This window comes from Dreissena polymorpha, chromosome 5 (assembly GCF_020536995.1).
Source record: "Dreissena polymorpha isolate Duluth1 chromosome 5, UMN_Dpol_1.0, whole genome shotgun sequence".
Lineage (NCBI taxonomy): Eukaryota > Metazoa > Mollusca > Bivalvia > Myida > Dreissenidae > Dreissena > Dreissena polymorpha.
This window is the reverse complement of record NC_068359.1, coordinates 102,226,001-102,240,743: the sequence shown is the minus strand read 5'-3', so window position 1 is coordinate 102,240,743 and position 14,743 is coordinate 102,226,001. Positions and strand designations below refer to the sequence as shown.

The following is a 14,743-nucleotide window of genomic DNA, read 5'->3' as shown; positions in this document are numbered from 1 at the left end:
CAAAGTTTGAAGAGCATATAACTTAAGGGTTGTGCACACATCGTTTCTATCTGATCTAGATCTTTTGAGCAAATACAACAGTTTTGAACTTAATTTTTTAATTATGATTATTCCCGAATCTTTTCAAATGCCATTGTCAGTACTTTGTCATCCTACAGCTTCTTAGACACTGTGCCAAAGCCAGATATATACAAGTACAAGCTTTTGGCCCATAAATGACAAGTGTCTGCATCCAAATAATTGCATGACTTCCAAGCAGATATTTTTCTTTGTAGAAGTAAATCCAAAAAAATCTCAGTGATATTTAATATTCAAATGCGTATAAGTCCTCCTTAACACTCACATGTTTTTAATATCCAACAAAAACTGCTGAAGTAAATTAAGAAAATACTTAGTAAAAATGCAATTCACATGTGGACTATTGATTTCTATGTACAAACATTTGATTGTATTTTTTTGTATTTTTTTTTACATTTGTTAACATATCTAATAAATGTTAAATTCTGAAAACACCATATGTCATCTGAGTGTAAACTGTCTTTAAAATTGGTAGTTTTAACACATTTTAAATAAATAAAATTTTCAAAAACAAAATTTTGGGTTCAACTAAAATACCTACCGTTTTTATTTTAGATAAGGGCCAAGCTTTCTATTTCAGAAGAAAAAAGTTATCGATAAAACTTTAAATTTGGAAAAAATGAATTATTTAAAGATTTTCTCTCTGACAAAAGGACTAATATAAGGCCCATGCTGAAGGGAAAAAAACCCTGCCTTCATAACATTTTGGATGAAATTAACAACATAACATTTTGGTATGCAAATCTTAGCCGGATATAGACAGGCTTAAGACAACAAGCAGTGTGCAAGCAGTATGAAATCTCCTGAAGCCAATCTATAAGAAATCATCTATAAGAAATCGCCTACTCAGTATGGGTATTGGGGTTTTTGTGTGATCAAGATACAATGTACCGTATGTGCCAAAAAGAGCTTCTTATACAATACATAAAAATCTAAATTTGCAAAAATGTTCAAGAGTTAACCAAACTTAGGGGACTAGTTCAAGTCTATATAATGGGGATAAAAAGACAAAGGCCATAATTCTGCCAAATCTTATTCAGCAATAACACTTATCCATCGAGGTAAAAGGGACCTTTCCTCAAATTTTAATATATTAGAAAAGGTAAACAAATGCTAGAATTTCACACAATGTTACAATATGAATGAAATAGAGATGTAATCTTGTATTGTCAAAAGGTTGGATTGATAAAACAACACCTAAACAAATTGAGCCTCAATCTGGGAAAACAGGGCTTAACGTATTCAGGTAAAGTGTTGTCCTTAATAAAAATCCAATCAAGGTGAGAATTGTCGTGCCAGATTTAACCTATGCTGACTGCAATTTAGGCTAATCTGGGATGACACTTTACACACTGCATTTTCCAAGAGCAAAGCTTGTTAATAGAAAAATAGACCTTACCTCCAATGAGGTCATTAGCACTCCATAGACCATGGTAAATTTGTAGTTTTTGCATCGCTTGGAGGCCCATAGATGGTCCAGAGGTTGCGTTACAAGGAGCTGACCAGAGATGATGTCGCACACTTCTTTCCGCTTCCACTTCAGCGTTTCCAAGGCAACCCGAGACACCTCCATCTTGACACTCACTGAGCACGATGTCTTGCGCACTGATGAAGCCTTCCTCTGTCGACTTATAATTGTGGTCTGTGACCGCTGAAATTTATTGTAACCACATGAACAATGGTTGAAGGCAAATACCCTTTCTTAAATAATAGAATAAAAGTGTCAGCAAATGCAATAAATAATATGTAATTTGAGTAATGGAGAAATTTTTCTCAGAAGCGTACATTTTATGAGACAAAAGTCAATATTTAATAGCATATTTAATTAAGCACATGCAGGATTTTTGTCAAAATACCAAGCATTTTGCAAACAAACAAATTTCCTGGATATGTTATAACTAATAATACATGGCATATGTACTATTTAATATTTCTATCGTTGCAAGTGTTTATATCACATGATTTGAATGGAAAAAAAAATCTGATTTCATTTACATTCTATCAAGCTGTGTACATAATGACATGTTTTATCAAAAGAATGTGTTAAGTCAGATAAAACTGTTTAACAATTGGAGAATGTGCAGAATTTCATTCAATACTATGCTTGCAAACATATGTAGGATTGTTCACTGACCAGATGTGAAATGTTGAACAGTAACAAGAAGAAAGCCCACCGACTTGACTTAAATTTACTTTGACTCTGTGGGTTAAATTAAACTTGAGGACCACCGGGCACTTGATTGTTCTGAGCAGGAAGACTGGTAACAAGGTGTCACAACATAACTGCCCTAACACTTGGCAACAAGTGTTTTTTAATAATCATGTTTAACTAAGGCTAGATAAAGCAACACAATTTTTTTAATATTCTTACCAAGTTTCATAAGCCTGTTACAAATTTGACATCTAGAGATTTCAAATGGTTTTAATACAGTCATATATTGACAACTCTATAGAGTGGTCAAAAGTTTTTCATTTGACCTAGACTTTGACCTCATTCCACCCAAATTTAAACTCAACCAATAAAACCTTAGGACATATTTTCTGAGCAATTTTCATGAAGATTGGGCAATAAAAGTGACTTTAAGAATATTCAATAGACAGTTGTTGACGCTTAACAAGCAAAGACGGACAAAGTGCGCTCACAACAGCTCAACATGAACACCTTGTTCTCAGGTGTGTTGAAACATTAATGTATAAGATAATCAATTATTTTATGTTTTAAAAGTAAAACAAATTTTTTTAACCAATATACGTCTAAACCACTATATTTATTGTTTAGTATTTACAAAAAGCTTACCGCATTAATGTGAGTTAGAATGTCCTCTATTTTGTTTTTGGCCTCCCGAAGGCACAGTTTGTCACCGTGGCAACCAGACGTGTTCCTGTATAGTCGGTCCAGCAAGAGGGGGTACCTGCCAATGAAAGGTGTATGACATCATCATATATTTAACAACACGTGTATGTGAATTATTTTAATCAAATTGTTTCAGTTGGTTTGTATCTCAGACATTTTGATGGAAATTACATTATCAAGTCTGTTTCTTGGGAACAACCACTACTTTTTATTTTTGAAAAGATTTCGAAAACTGCATCTCAAGGCATATGTTCTATCAAAAGCCACATTTCCAGTTACATCAATAGTGGACTAACAATACGCAAAAAAAAAAGTAGAAGTCAGAAGAAATCCGCTCACTTCATGATCCCTTGTTCAGGTACCATGAGGGATGGATGGGTCAACCTATTGTCCCCTCCAGTATCATAAAGGACAAACAATGAGCACAAGAATGGATGCAGGTCAATAGTTTTTCTCTCAGAAATAATCCTCTTCTTTAGCTGGATTTGTCACTGTTAGCTCAGATACTACGTACAAGTACCCCAGTACTCTTAAGTATACTACACATTACCTGTGGTACTGAAAATATGCAAACAAAATCCCAGAGTATGGCTGGGTGCCTTAAGTGTATTTTCCACACCAGTACATTGAAATATACTTACGAGTACCAGGGGTACTTTTATGGTTTAACCCTTTCCCACTCAGAAGCAAGTTAAAAATGGCAATGTGCAAACAGCATAAAACCAGAACAGCCTGCAAGTTTCTCGCAGTCTGTTCAGGTTTTATGCTGTTTGCTGCTCATCAGTATCTAAGGATTGGAAAAGAAGCTTTCATAACTTTAAACTAGTAAGAAAGGTCTTTAATTTAATTTTCTGAGGGACCACTAATACATATCTAGGTGTAATGGGTTAAGTATTATCTGAGCCAATCATGACCAATGAACCTTTGTACAGAAACCATGAGGGACAGACCAAAGGTAAACCTATCATCCCCCATATTTACATAGAGGGACATACCATAAAAAAAAGAATAGATGTCGTTCAATAAGGGTCCACTTACTTCATGATCCTTTGTACAGGCACCATAAGGAATGACTTGAGGTGCATGCGTCGTAGCTGCTGGTTGTCATTCTGCAAGGCCTGCAGGAAGATTCGAACCAGCTCCTTCTCTCTCTCATACTGCTCTAGTAACACCGGCGCCTGGGACTGTCATAGGAAATAGTGTTGTAAGATGTTGATTAAAATAGGAAATGTTGTTATAATACTGGTAACATAGAATTTAATTAATAAGCATATCTTTGTAAGACTGTTACTTTAGACAGAAATAGGAAATATTGTTTGAGAATGGTGCCTTGGACTAAATAGGAAACATTGTTACAAAATTTGCCTAGGACTGAAATTGGAAATATTACCACATGTGAAGAACATGGTTTGCCTGAAAGAAGTTTTATAAGGTAAAAAATATGTTTTATCTGGTTAATAGAGTAATTAAAAAAATGAACATGGTTGACCTGGTTAACACAGTAGTTTACAAAAGTAATGAACATGGTTAACACAGTACAGTAGTTAACCAAGGTATTAAAAGTGGTTTACCTGGTAAACACAGTAGTTTTTGAAAGTGAGGAACATGATTTACCTGGTTAACAGTAGTTTTGAAGGTGAGGAACATTATTTACCTGGTTAACACAGTAGTTTTCAAAGGTGAGGAACATGATTTACCTGGTTAACAGTATGGTTTTTCAAGGTGAGGAACATGATTTACCTGGTTAATACAGTAGTTTTCAAAGGTGAGTAACATTATTTATCTGGTTAACACAGTAGTTTTCAAAGGTGAGAAACATGATTCACCTGGTTAACACAATGGTTTTCCAAGGTGAGGAACATGATTTACCTGGTTAACACAGTATTGTTTTCAAAGGTGAGAAACATGATTTACCTGGTTAACACAGTAGTTTTCAAAGGTTAGGAACATTGTGGAGGACTCAAGAAACAGATTTCCAATCATCACTTCCTGTAGATCCTGAAATATTACATAATAGAGGATAATATGTATTATGCTTTATCAGAACAAATCCTGCCTTCAGATTTAATATCTGGTTACAGTTTTCGTACAAAAGAGTTATTATAAGTCAATTCACATAAAAAATCAATTAAACAGCAAAATAATGTTTAGTACATTAACCCTTTCCCAATCGAAAGCAAACTGAAAATGGCTTTTGCAACCAGCATCAAACCGAAACAGCCTGCAAGTCTGTTCAGGTTTTATGCTGTTTGCTGCTCATCAATATATAAGGGTTGGAAATGAAGCCTTTACATTTTTATTCTAGTAAAGGGAAGTTTTAATTAAATTAAATTTTGTAAGGGACTATAAAGGCATGAAAGTGCGTTTATAAAAGGTTAAGAACAAAAGTGTGCCATAAACATTTATGTAGAAATTAGAGATGTGTTTGTCAGCAACACAATACCCCCTATTGCGCCGCTTTGAAATAATATTTCAATATATCATTTTGCAGGTTTAGAAATTATCTCCTTTTTAAAGCTTATTACTTCCCTTGGATTGTATTTTTTTACTTTTGACCTTGAAGGATGACCTTGACATTTCACAACTCAAAATGTGCGTCTTCAAGAGATACACTACATGCCTTAAATATCAAGTTGCTATTTTCAATATTGCAAAAGTTATCGCAAAACTTTTACCAAGGTTTAAGTTTTGGGACATGGTTAAAGTTTTGGGACAGAATGACAGACAGACAGGCCAAAAACAATATGCCGATCATTCAATCCGGGGCATAAAAACAGCTTACATTATCATTGTTAGCATTTGCTGAGTGGATTGCAGATCGTAGTTTTGAGATGAAGTGTCGGTTAACATGAATCAGCTCATCTAGGTTGAGGAAAACGGTGTCCAGTTGATCCTGCGTTAGAAGTCCCGCCTTCAGCATCGGCTGATAGAACTCCTGAAAGTTAACATTTAAACAGATATAGGTCGTGCTCTGTGGAAAGGGGGTTTCATGAATGTGCATAAATTGTCATCCAAGCTTAGAATGTGCAGTCCACACAGGCTAATCAGGGACAAAAGTTTCCGCTTTTATGATATTTTTAGTTTAAAGGAAGTCTCTTCATAGCATAAACTAGTTTAAGGCAGATAGTGTCTTTTCTGACTAGCCATGTTGACTGCACAGGTGACTCTGAGACCACACTTTACCCACATGCATTAACCCCCATTTTGTAGAGCACAGCTTATACGTTTTTGTATGTTTTTATTTGGATCATACCCCTTTTTCAAATGTTTTTTAGACATCACACCGTGGCAAGTTTATCCACTTATAATTTTCCTGGCTTTTATGGTTTACCAGTACTTAATGCTCAAAAAATGCCAGTAACGGACTGTCCATCTGGGAGAAAGGCTGTTAACACAAATGCAATGACCAATAACAACACAAAGTTATGCTGATGGGCTATATATATCAAGCCCACTTATCTTTGGATTTAGTGTGACGTTGACAATATTTTTGTATTTATATCTCCTGAAAAGGTCTAATCAAAGAAATCTGTAAGTAAGCTATCATGTACCTTTTAATATATTAAGTAAGTAATATAATAATTTGTTGAAAATGCATATTCAAAATTATACATACACTTTAATAACTTATAGTTCATGAATAAACCTCTTATTCAATCAAAATGACAAAAGCTGTCAATGATTAAATTACCTTTAAACACATTTATATACTGCTGCATGCAATAATTAGTTTTCACAACTGTGCAGAACTGTTTTATATGGGTATAATTATCTCTGGGGACCAATTATATGTTGCAAGCTAAGGCTTTTATAAGTGGCATAAACTTCAAACCCTTAGCCTTATCCACTCCCTTGCTATGAGTCTGGTGAGTTTCATGTTGCACACAAGGGCCCAGTAGCAAGAACAAGAAACCAAAATATCTGTCAAGTCACAAACTATCTCAAATCTATGCTATGAGAATATGCATACATATTCTTCTCAAAACTTCCGGTTGAGTTATACACAAAACTCAAAAAAGCGTTAATGAACATAAAATTGAGCATGATGGTCTAACTCATCTAAAAATTTGAGAAAAATAAAAATAAATATTGTGTCAGAGTATTCATATAAGAATGTTTGTGATCGGCCAATGCAAGTCTTAGCCCTTTACCACTAACATACATATTTAACCCTTTACCACTTACATACGTATTTAACCCTTTACCACTTAGATATGTATTAACCCTTTACCACTTAGATACGTATTTAAACCAAAGTTTACCACTTAGATATACATTTTGACCCATTTGAAGTCCCTAAAAAAGTTCAATTTAATTCAAGACCTTTCTTACTAAATTAAAGTTTTAAACGCTTTATTTCGAACCCTTAAATAGTTTCTGATGACCATCAAACAGCATAAAACCTGAACAGACTGCGAGTTACGTGCAGGCTCACTGGCAGGTCCGGTTTCATGCTTCTGAGTGGGAAGGGGTTAAGCAACACATAGCTGCTTTAGAGCTGTGAGTTCAGACTTTCATAATTGGCACAAATTTCAAATCTTCATTGCCACGGGTCTCAAACGTTTTGTATACCTCTTTCAAAAGCGAAAGGTCACGACCATAGTTAACCTCCGTCTCCATGACTTCCTGTATCGTCTTCTTCCTCTCCAGTCGTCGTTGGCAACAGCGTGTGCACAGTTGGTAAGATGGGCATCGCATTTCCGTGGTAACCTGATCTGCACTGTTGCACTCGGGACACTCGCTTGCCTTAAATTATGAAAAAGGATGCCAATAGTAAAAGAAATTTTAAAAGAAGAATTTAATGCATTTAAGTTTGATTGTCTGCGGTTTAGTGAGACACTCCCCACTCTGTTTCCTGGATAGAACCATGAGTACTTGATTTCTTTGAAAGGAGTATGATGCAAGAGTGGAGATAAAACACTGGACCTCTATATATTATATCCACTTTTAAAGAGATGGAAATGAGCAGGTACAAACCAGCCAATCTCTCCTTAAAAAATGGGGGTACCCAAGAATTTGAAAGAAAAAACTCATACATTCTCTGACATGTAAGTATGGATCAAAGATCAAGGTTGGGAATGATGAAAATAAAAAATAATTTAGAATAACAGCTATCTTGTTCTTGTTAATAAAAACATTCTGTACGTCCTTTTATAATGTGTAAACAACCATGCACAGATCAAAAACCTATTTAAATATGTGTTGCGTGTTACAGGTTTTATTTGTGCATAAATATCTATTTATAGATAGTTCACGTGTTACATAGAAATGTGGCTTTTGTTATCCTATTACCTGCTTATCAATACGAGAGCATCGCAAATCATGATTAATTAGATGCATGGTGTGTACTTTCCAATGTGGTTTAATAGCCATACTTAGCTGAACAAATTGATTTGATGTTTACTACGTTGTACGGAAAAAAACTTCTGAACTCATTTGTGCTCGTAAACATGCATGCCTTTCTTGCTGTGGAGAATAGAACTCTTGCATATGATTATTGAATCTCGATATGATACTATTTCAACGATGTTCCATAATAAAAGAGATGATTATAAGAACATAAATCAGCTATCTATGTATAGAATCTTTTTAGGCGGATCCAATCCTTCAAAAATTTTACTTTTGGGTCAATAAACCCAATAACAATGGGTCAATAACAATGAGTTATTTTGAAGACATTTTTTCTTGCTTTGCAGGTATGAACTTCCGTTTTGTGTTAAAATCTGCAGAATTACAAAAGCAATACCCAGGGGGCTAATTAATTGACTTGGTGATTTCAGGGGACTCATATGCAAGGATAGTAATAACACCAAAAGGTCTATCTTTACTACCGTGATGTGGTCTGTATTAGACATAGATAGTTTTTTTAAAGTTTACTACATAAGTTTAATGAAATGGCTTTAGCTTTTTATTGATAGCAAAAAGGTACTTATAGTAAGGTTTAACAAACAAATATTCAAAACGTCATTTATCACTTCTTAATGATATAAAAAATGTACCCTTTTCACAAAGAATTATTCTCAGGTATCAAGTATCAATCCTGAATGATATATACAATTTTCTTACAGTAAATTTCAAAGAAACAGTTATTGTCAATTGTCACTAAACACTTCTAAATGATATAAAAATGTACCCATAGAATATGTTTCACAAAGAATAATTCTCGCGTATCAGAATAAAGATCAGTGTACAGACAACAATTCATCCGTGCCTCCGGATTCTAACCGTAGCTGCAGCGATTGTAAAGAAGAAAAACTGCCACTGATAAATTAAAGCTTGACTTTTGCGTTAAAATAAGAAGCCTCTAACATGTGAGTCGTTAAAACAGGAATCTGTGGAAAGAAACTCACGTTACTAAGCTGTAAACCAAAACATGTGACACCAGTAAGACATCCATGTGACACCAGTAAGACATCCAAAAGAGGATAAATTAATTAGAAAATGTTTTCTTATACGTGTTTTAAGTATTATTGAATTCTCTGTCAGGCTAATAAAGGACTGAAGGGGCAAGTCACATGCACATATGTTACATAGTGGTACTTATAAACAGGCATGTTTCGCCTGCCATCATGTTTGCATCTTTCAACTTTGCCTTTACAGGACAATGAAATTGTTCTTATTATAAAATTCTTAATCCGGAACATTGCCAGTTTTAGTAATATCATGTGGCCATAAGCATTTTAACCCTTTGCATGCTGGGAAAATTGTCGTCTGCTAAAATGTCGTCTGCTGAATTTTTAAAATTAGCATTTTCGTCGATTTTTTTTCAAAGAATACTATCAGAATAGCAAACAGTTTGGATCCTGATGAGACGCCATGTTCTGTGGCGTCTCATCTGGATCCAAACTGTTTGCAAAGGCCTTCAAAATTCGGTTCCAGCACTGAAAGAGCTAAGGCATCAAACAGTCTCTGTCAACTAAATATAATTAAACGCATGCTAAAATAGCATTGGGTTAAAAAATAAAAACAATTATTATTTTAGTAACAACAATCTCTTAATTAAATAATATTATAGTCATGTACAGGCTCATAAAGGAGATGGGAGGCAAGTCGCATGCTTTGCTGTATTCTATGTTACATGTTTCATACTTTAAATAAAATACCTAATTTTATGCTTGATATTATATATGCATCTTTTATCTTAAATTATATATTATGGCCAAAAGAAAGGAATCAAATGGTCTCTCATTCATTCAAACAACTAAAAGCCACTATCCATAAAAAAATAATTTAATGCATGCTAAAAAAATTATCAGTTTCATTTTAGTTTTATATAATTTCCCAAACAAAGATTTCACTAATAAGAAACTTTTCTAATACATTTTCTAAACCACTCGGTGCCAATAAAATATATATTTAATGTACATTGCATGGTGTACTTATGTTATTCCCTTCAGAGGCATCCCAGGTCATTGTATGGCATGTATGGACACTATGTAATTTAAACTCGCCAAACAAGCATCATTTGACAAATTTCAAAGTGTTTGTGTCTTTTGGATGGTAAATTTTTCATCAGAACTAGTTTGTTGACTAGGGTTTTATGACATGGCTAGCGATTTCTAAATAGCGAAATGTTGAAACATCTTTTTTAAAAAACAAAACTTTGTGTGTGTGTGCAATTTCCTTAACCCTTTGCATGCTGGGAAATTTGTCGTCTGCTAAAATGTCTTCTGCTGAATTTCTAAAATTAGCATTTTCTTCGATTTTATTCAAAGAACACTATCAGAATAGCAAACAGTTTGGATCCTGATGAGACGCCACGTTCTGTGGCGTCTCATCTGGATCCAAACTGTTTGCAAAGGCCTTCAAAGTCCGGTTCCTGCACTGAAAGAGTAACCATTTACCACTTAATATGAGCCGTGCTCTGTGAAAAGAGGGTTTAATGCATGTGCCTAAAGTGTTGTTAACGTGACGACACTTTCCCCTTTTATAATATTTTTCATTTAAAGAAAGTCTCTTAGCAAAAGTCTAGTTTAGACTGCAAGTGTTGTCCCTGATTAGCCTGTACGGTAAACCCCTTTTTTACAGAGCATGGCTCATACGTATTTTGACGCATGTGTCCCTTAGAAAGTTAAATTATATTAAAGACCTTTCCTACTAGATTCAAGTTTTAAAGGCTTCATTTCTATTGACCCTTAGATAATACTGCTGTGCAGCAAACAGCTTAAAACCTGAACAGACTGCGTGTTACTCACAGGCTGTCTGGTTTTATGCTGTTTGCACATTATTAAGCCATTTTCGCTTTGCTTTTGAGTGGGAAAGAGTTAATTTCACAGTTGCACAATCAGTCAAGATGTCTATTTCTTGATTGACTGTTTTCTCATGATGTAATTGTATTGATCCAGGATCCAATTCAAAATATTTTGGCAAGTGACGACATCACATGAAAGGGTTCGTGCTTGGTGTTTGGGACACAACAGAGAAACTTATTAGTCATTCACAAATAAAATACGTGCCAGTTCCAACTGATGCCTTAGTCCTGGGAGTAAGCAGAGTGAATAGGTTTATGTATACTTGTTTCTGTGCCCAAAACTATGACAATGAAACGCAGTTTTTCCATTGGCTGTCGCTGCACTCGCCGTGATTTTTTTTACCTTGGTCCAAGAGTCACAAAGCACCTTAGTCAAGACTTGAAGAAATTTCTTAAAATCATAAAATTCCTTAAATCAATAAAATTCCTTAAATTTATATAATTTGCCTGGGACAGTATTCATAAAACTCACTGGCAAAACTTAAGCAAATTCCATAAATCTGGGCAAAAACGTCTTAATTGGAAAGCTTACTGAAATTAACATTCCTTTATTGCCTGGGTCAATATTCACAAAGCTTTTTGTGAAGTTTATGACATTCTTTATGTCACTTTACATTTACATGTTTTTAACAAGTAAATATTGCTGAAATGTATACTACTTCCCTGTTAATCTGTTTGTATAGAAAAAAATATTGCACTTAAGTTGTAATCTTTATGCTATTGACACAATTTTACAAAATAACAAAACTGTATATAATGCATTTGGTCACAAAAATGCATATTTTATAAACCAATAGGATAATATTCCTTCAGTGACCTTTACTGCATGATGTGTTATGATGGACATTTTGTATCATACGCAGATTTTCAATATACATGAACCAGAAACACAAATTTGACTCTCAGATTTCACTATATGGATGACAGATTAACAAAGATTTACAAACTGCACCTATCAACATGTGGTGTTACAGAATTAGTATAGAATGACCAAAAAATACGATCACACATTTTGACCAAATCATGAGAAAAACTGAAAAAATTGATTTAATTATTAAAAAAAGAAGTGAAATCTCATTTGTTCTATTGATAAATGAATTTAATGTGAAGGGCATAAAAATGAATTATGATTTTGTGGAACAATTATGAACTCTCTCAAAAATGTCTATCATTATATGAAGTTTTGTTTGAATCTCTTCAATATTTGTTGAACATGTGATCTGGACAATGAAATTACACTTTGTAATTAGACTTTGTCCAAGAGAAATACCACTGCAGTGCCATGAAAAAACTACAAAAACACTAAAGTGAGTAACATGCAGTTCTTGCTTTTACAAACATTGTTTTAAGTAGATCTATGAACTTTATTTTTAGTAACTTCAAGTGAAAAAGAATTATAAAGTGCACAAGAAAATTAAGAAAGGGCAATAATCTGATATTAATAAAGAAAGAGTTATGGCAATTTTACAAGAACTGTTTGTATTCATTCAATACTCTTAGGAAATGCCCTGCACAACAAAATAAAAATATGTTGTTCTGATATGCATACAAAAAAAGAAAAGAGTAATAACTATTAAATTAGTGTACAAAGAGTTATTGTTTATATATATATATTATACCATATGCACTTTCTCTACAGGTCTTCTTTCAATACATGGAGCTTGTTTTAATCCTTAGCATACTTAACTAATGCTTGGCGCATGAACACTTATCAAACGACTATAATGCCTCTTAATTGTCTAATTAATGACTTAATAGTTTAATTGTACTACTTGAAAATTTGCAGATTTTGCACAACACTTGAATCAGACTATTCAACAAGATCGAGGGCCTGAATGGCCCAAAGTCGCTCACCTGAGATAACAAGATATTATTGCGACAAATCTTCTGACCAAGTTTCACGAAGATCGGAAAATAAATGTGGCCTCTATAGTGTTACCAAGGTTTTACTATAGCCGTATAAGGAACAATGCCCCGCCCCCTGGCTGCCATGTTTTTCAACCAACCAGCATCATTTTTGAATTCATCCAAGATATTATTGGGATGAATCTTCTGACCAAGTTTCATGAAGATCGGACAGTAAATGTGGCCTCTACAGTGTTAACCCTTTGCATGCTGGGAAATTTGTCGTCTGCTAAAATGTCATCTGCTAAATTTCTAAAATTAGCATTTTCTTCGATTTTTTTTAAAGAATACTATCAAAATAGCAAACAGTTTGGATCCTGATGAGACGCCACGTTTTGTGGCATCTCATCTGGATCCAAACTGTTTGCAAAGGCCTTTAAAATTCAGTTCCAGCGCTGTAAGGGTTAAGAAGATTTTACTATAGCCATATATAGCCATATAACTAAAGGAAAAATGCCCCGCCCCTTGGCAGTCATGTTTTTCTAGCAAAGATAACCATTTTGGAACTCATCAAAGATATCAGTGGGACAAATCTTCTGAGCAAGTTTCATGAAGATATATTAACAAAATGTCTGTGCATTATTCTAATCTACTTTAATGCACAAATAGTGATAAAATGTTACATAAAATTAAAGTGATTCCTTCCATACAAAAATTATTTCAGTGATGTTTACATTAAAGAATTTGCATTTTATGAATAATTCTGAAAATGTGTATTATTTAAAAGCTGTATGGACTTTAGGCCGAAATAAAATATGATTATTGTACAATTAATGAACTCTTAATTACCCCTTAATATATGTCCCTGTTTTAATTATGAATTATCATCTACAGTACCAGGATGAAGTAAATAATAAATGCTACGGAAATTAAATATCACAATCTATTAACATGTGAACAATTCTTTAGAAGCATGGAATTAGTTTTAAACAAATAATTGCATTTTCTAATGCTTTTTCAAAAATAATTATAACTATTTATAATACAACTATTGACATAATATATGGTTATGACACTTATAATACGGTTGAAATTTTGATAAAAACACATATTAACACATATACAATAAAGTTTTCACATGTTTCCCATTAAGCATTTTACACATTAAAAAAAAAGTTAATTTACCGCATTTTCAGTGTCATCGCTGTTGATGTCAATGTTTGTATGGACCCTTTTCCGTGTTACGATGGCCTCAATGCTGTTTTCTTTTCTTACGCTACGTTTCATGACAGAAATCTTTTGTGCAAATATATGTTGTAACAGTCACATCCTTTTAATTGCACAGAAAATTTCTTATAGTCAAATTATAAACACTTGGTTTATTGCAACCTTTAATTAAATAGTCTCTAAACAGTGTACTCCAATTTAGCTTGATGTGAAATTAAAACACAAAATGACAACAGCTAATGATTATATAGTTGCAGAGAGGACAATAAAAGCTTTCAAATACAAACTTTTTATCTGCTAAAGATCTTACATAAAGCACGTCTGTCAATTAATCTTTGAGTTCTTATGTTTTGTAATTTCCAGAAGCAATGTGCGTATCACATCACATTGTCTTGTCTTATTGGTCTGACTTATATATATACTGGTCCACCTATCATTAGCTACAGAAAACATGATCATGTGATTATTTACATTATACACGAGACATC

The 14,743-nt window shown here is 33.7% G+C and overlaps 1 protein-coding gene across 2 annotated transcripts in view; it reads right to left on the bottom strand.

The window, feature by feature from the left end:
* The window catches only part of LOC127882158 (intersectin-1-like), a 66,418-nt gene that overhangs the window by 3,794 nt on the left and 47,881 nt on the right, over window positions 1-14,743 (bottom strand). For both annotated transcript variants that reach the window (XM_052430633.1, XM_052430634.1), the window contains 6 exons: window positions 7,505-7,678; window positions 5,715-5,867; window positions 4,847-4,930; window positions 3,971-4,116; window positions 2,876-2,990; window positions 1,478-1,729 (listed from right to left, as the gene is read on the bottom strand). In XM_052430633.1, coding sequence (XP_052286593.1) covers window positions 1,478-1,729; window positions 2,876-2,990; window positions 3,971-4,116; window positions 4,847-4,930; window positions 5,715-5,867; window positions 7,505-7,678 — 924 coding nt within the window. The remainder of the gene's footprint in view (window positions 1-1,477; window positions 1,730-2,875; window positions 2,991-3,970; window positions 4,117-4,846; window positions 4,931-5,714; window positions 5,868-7,504; window positions 7,679-14,743) is intronic.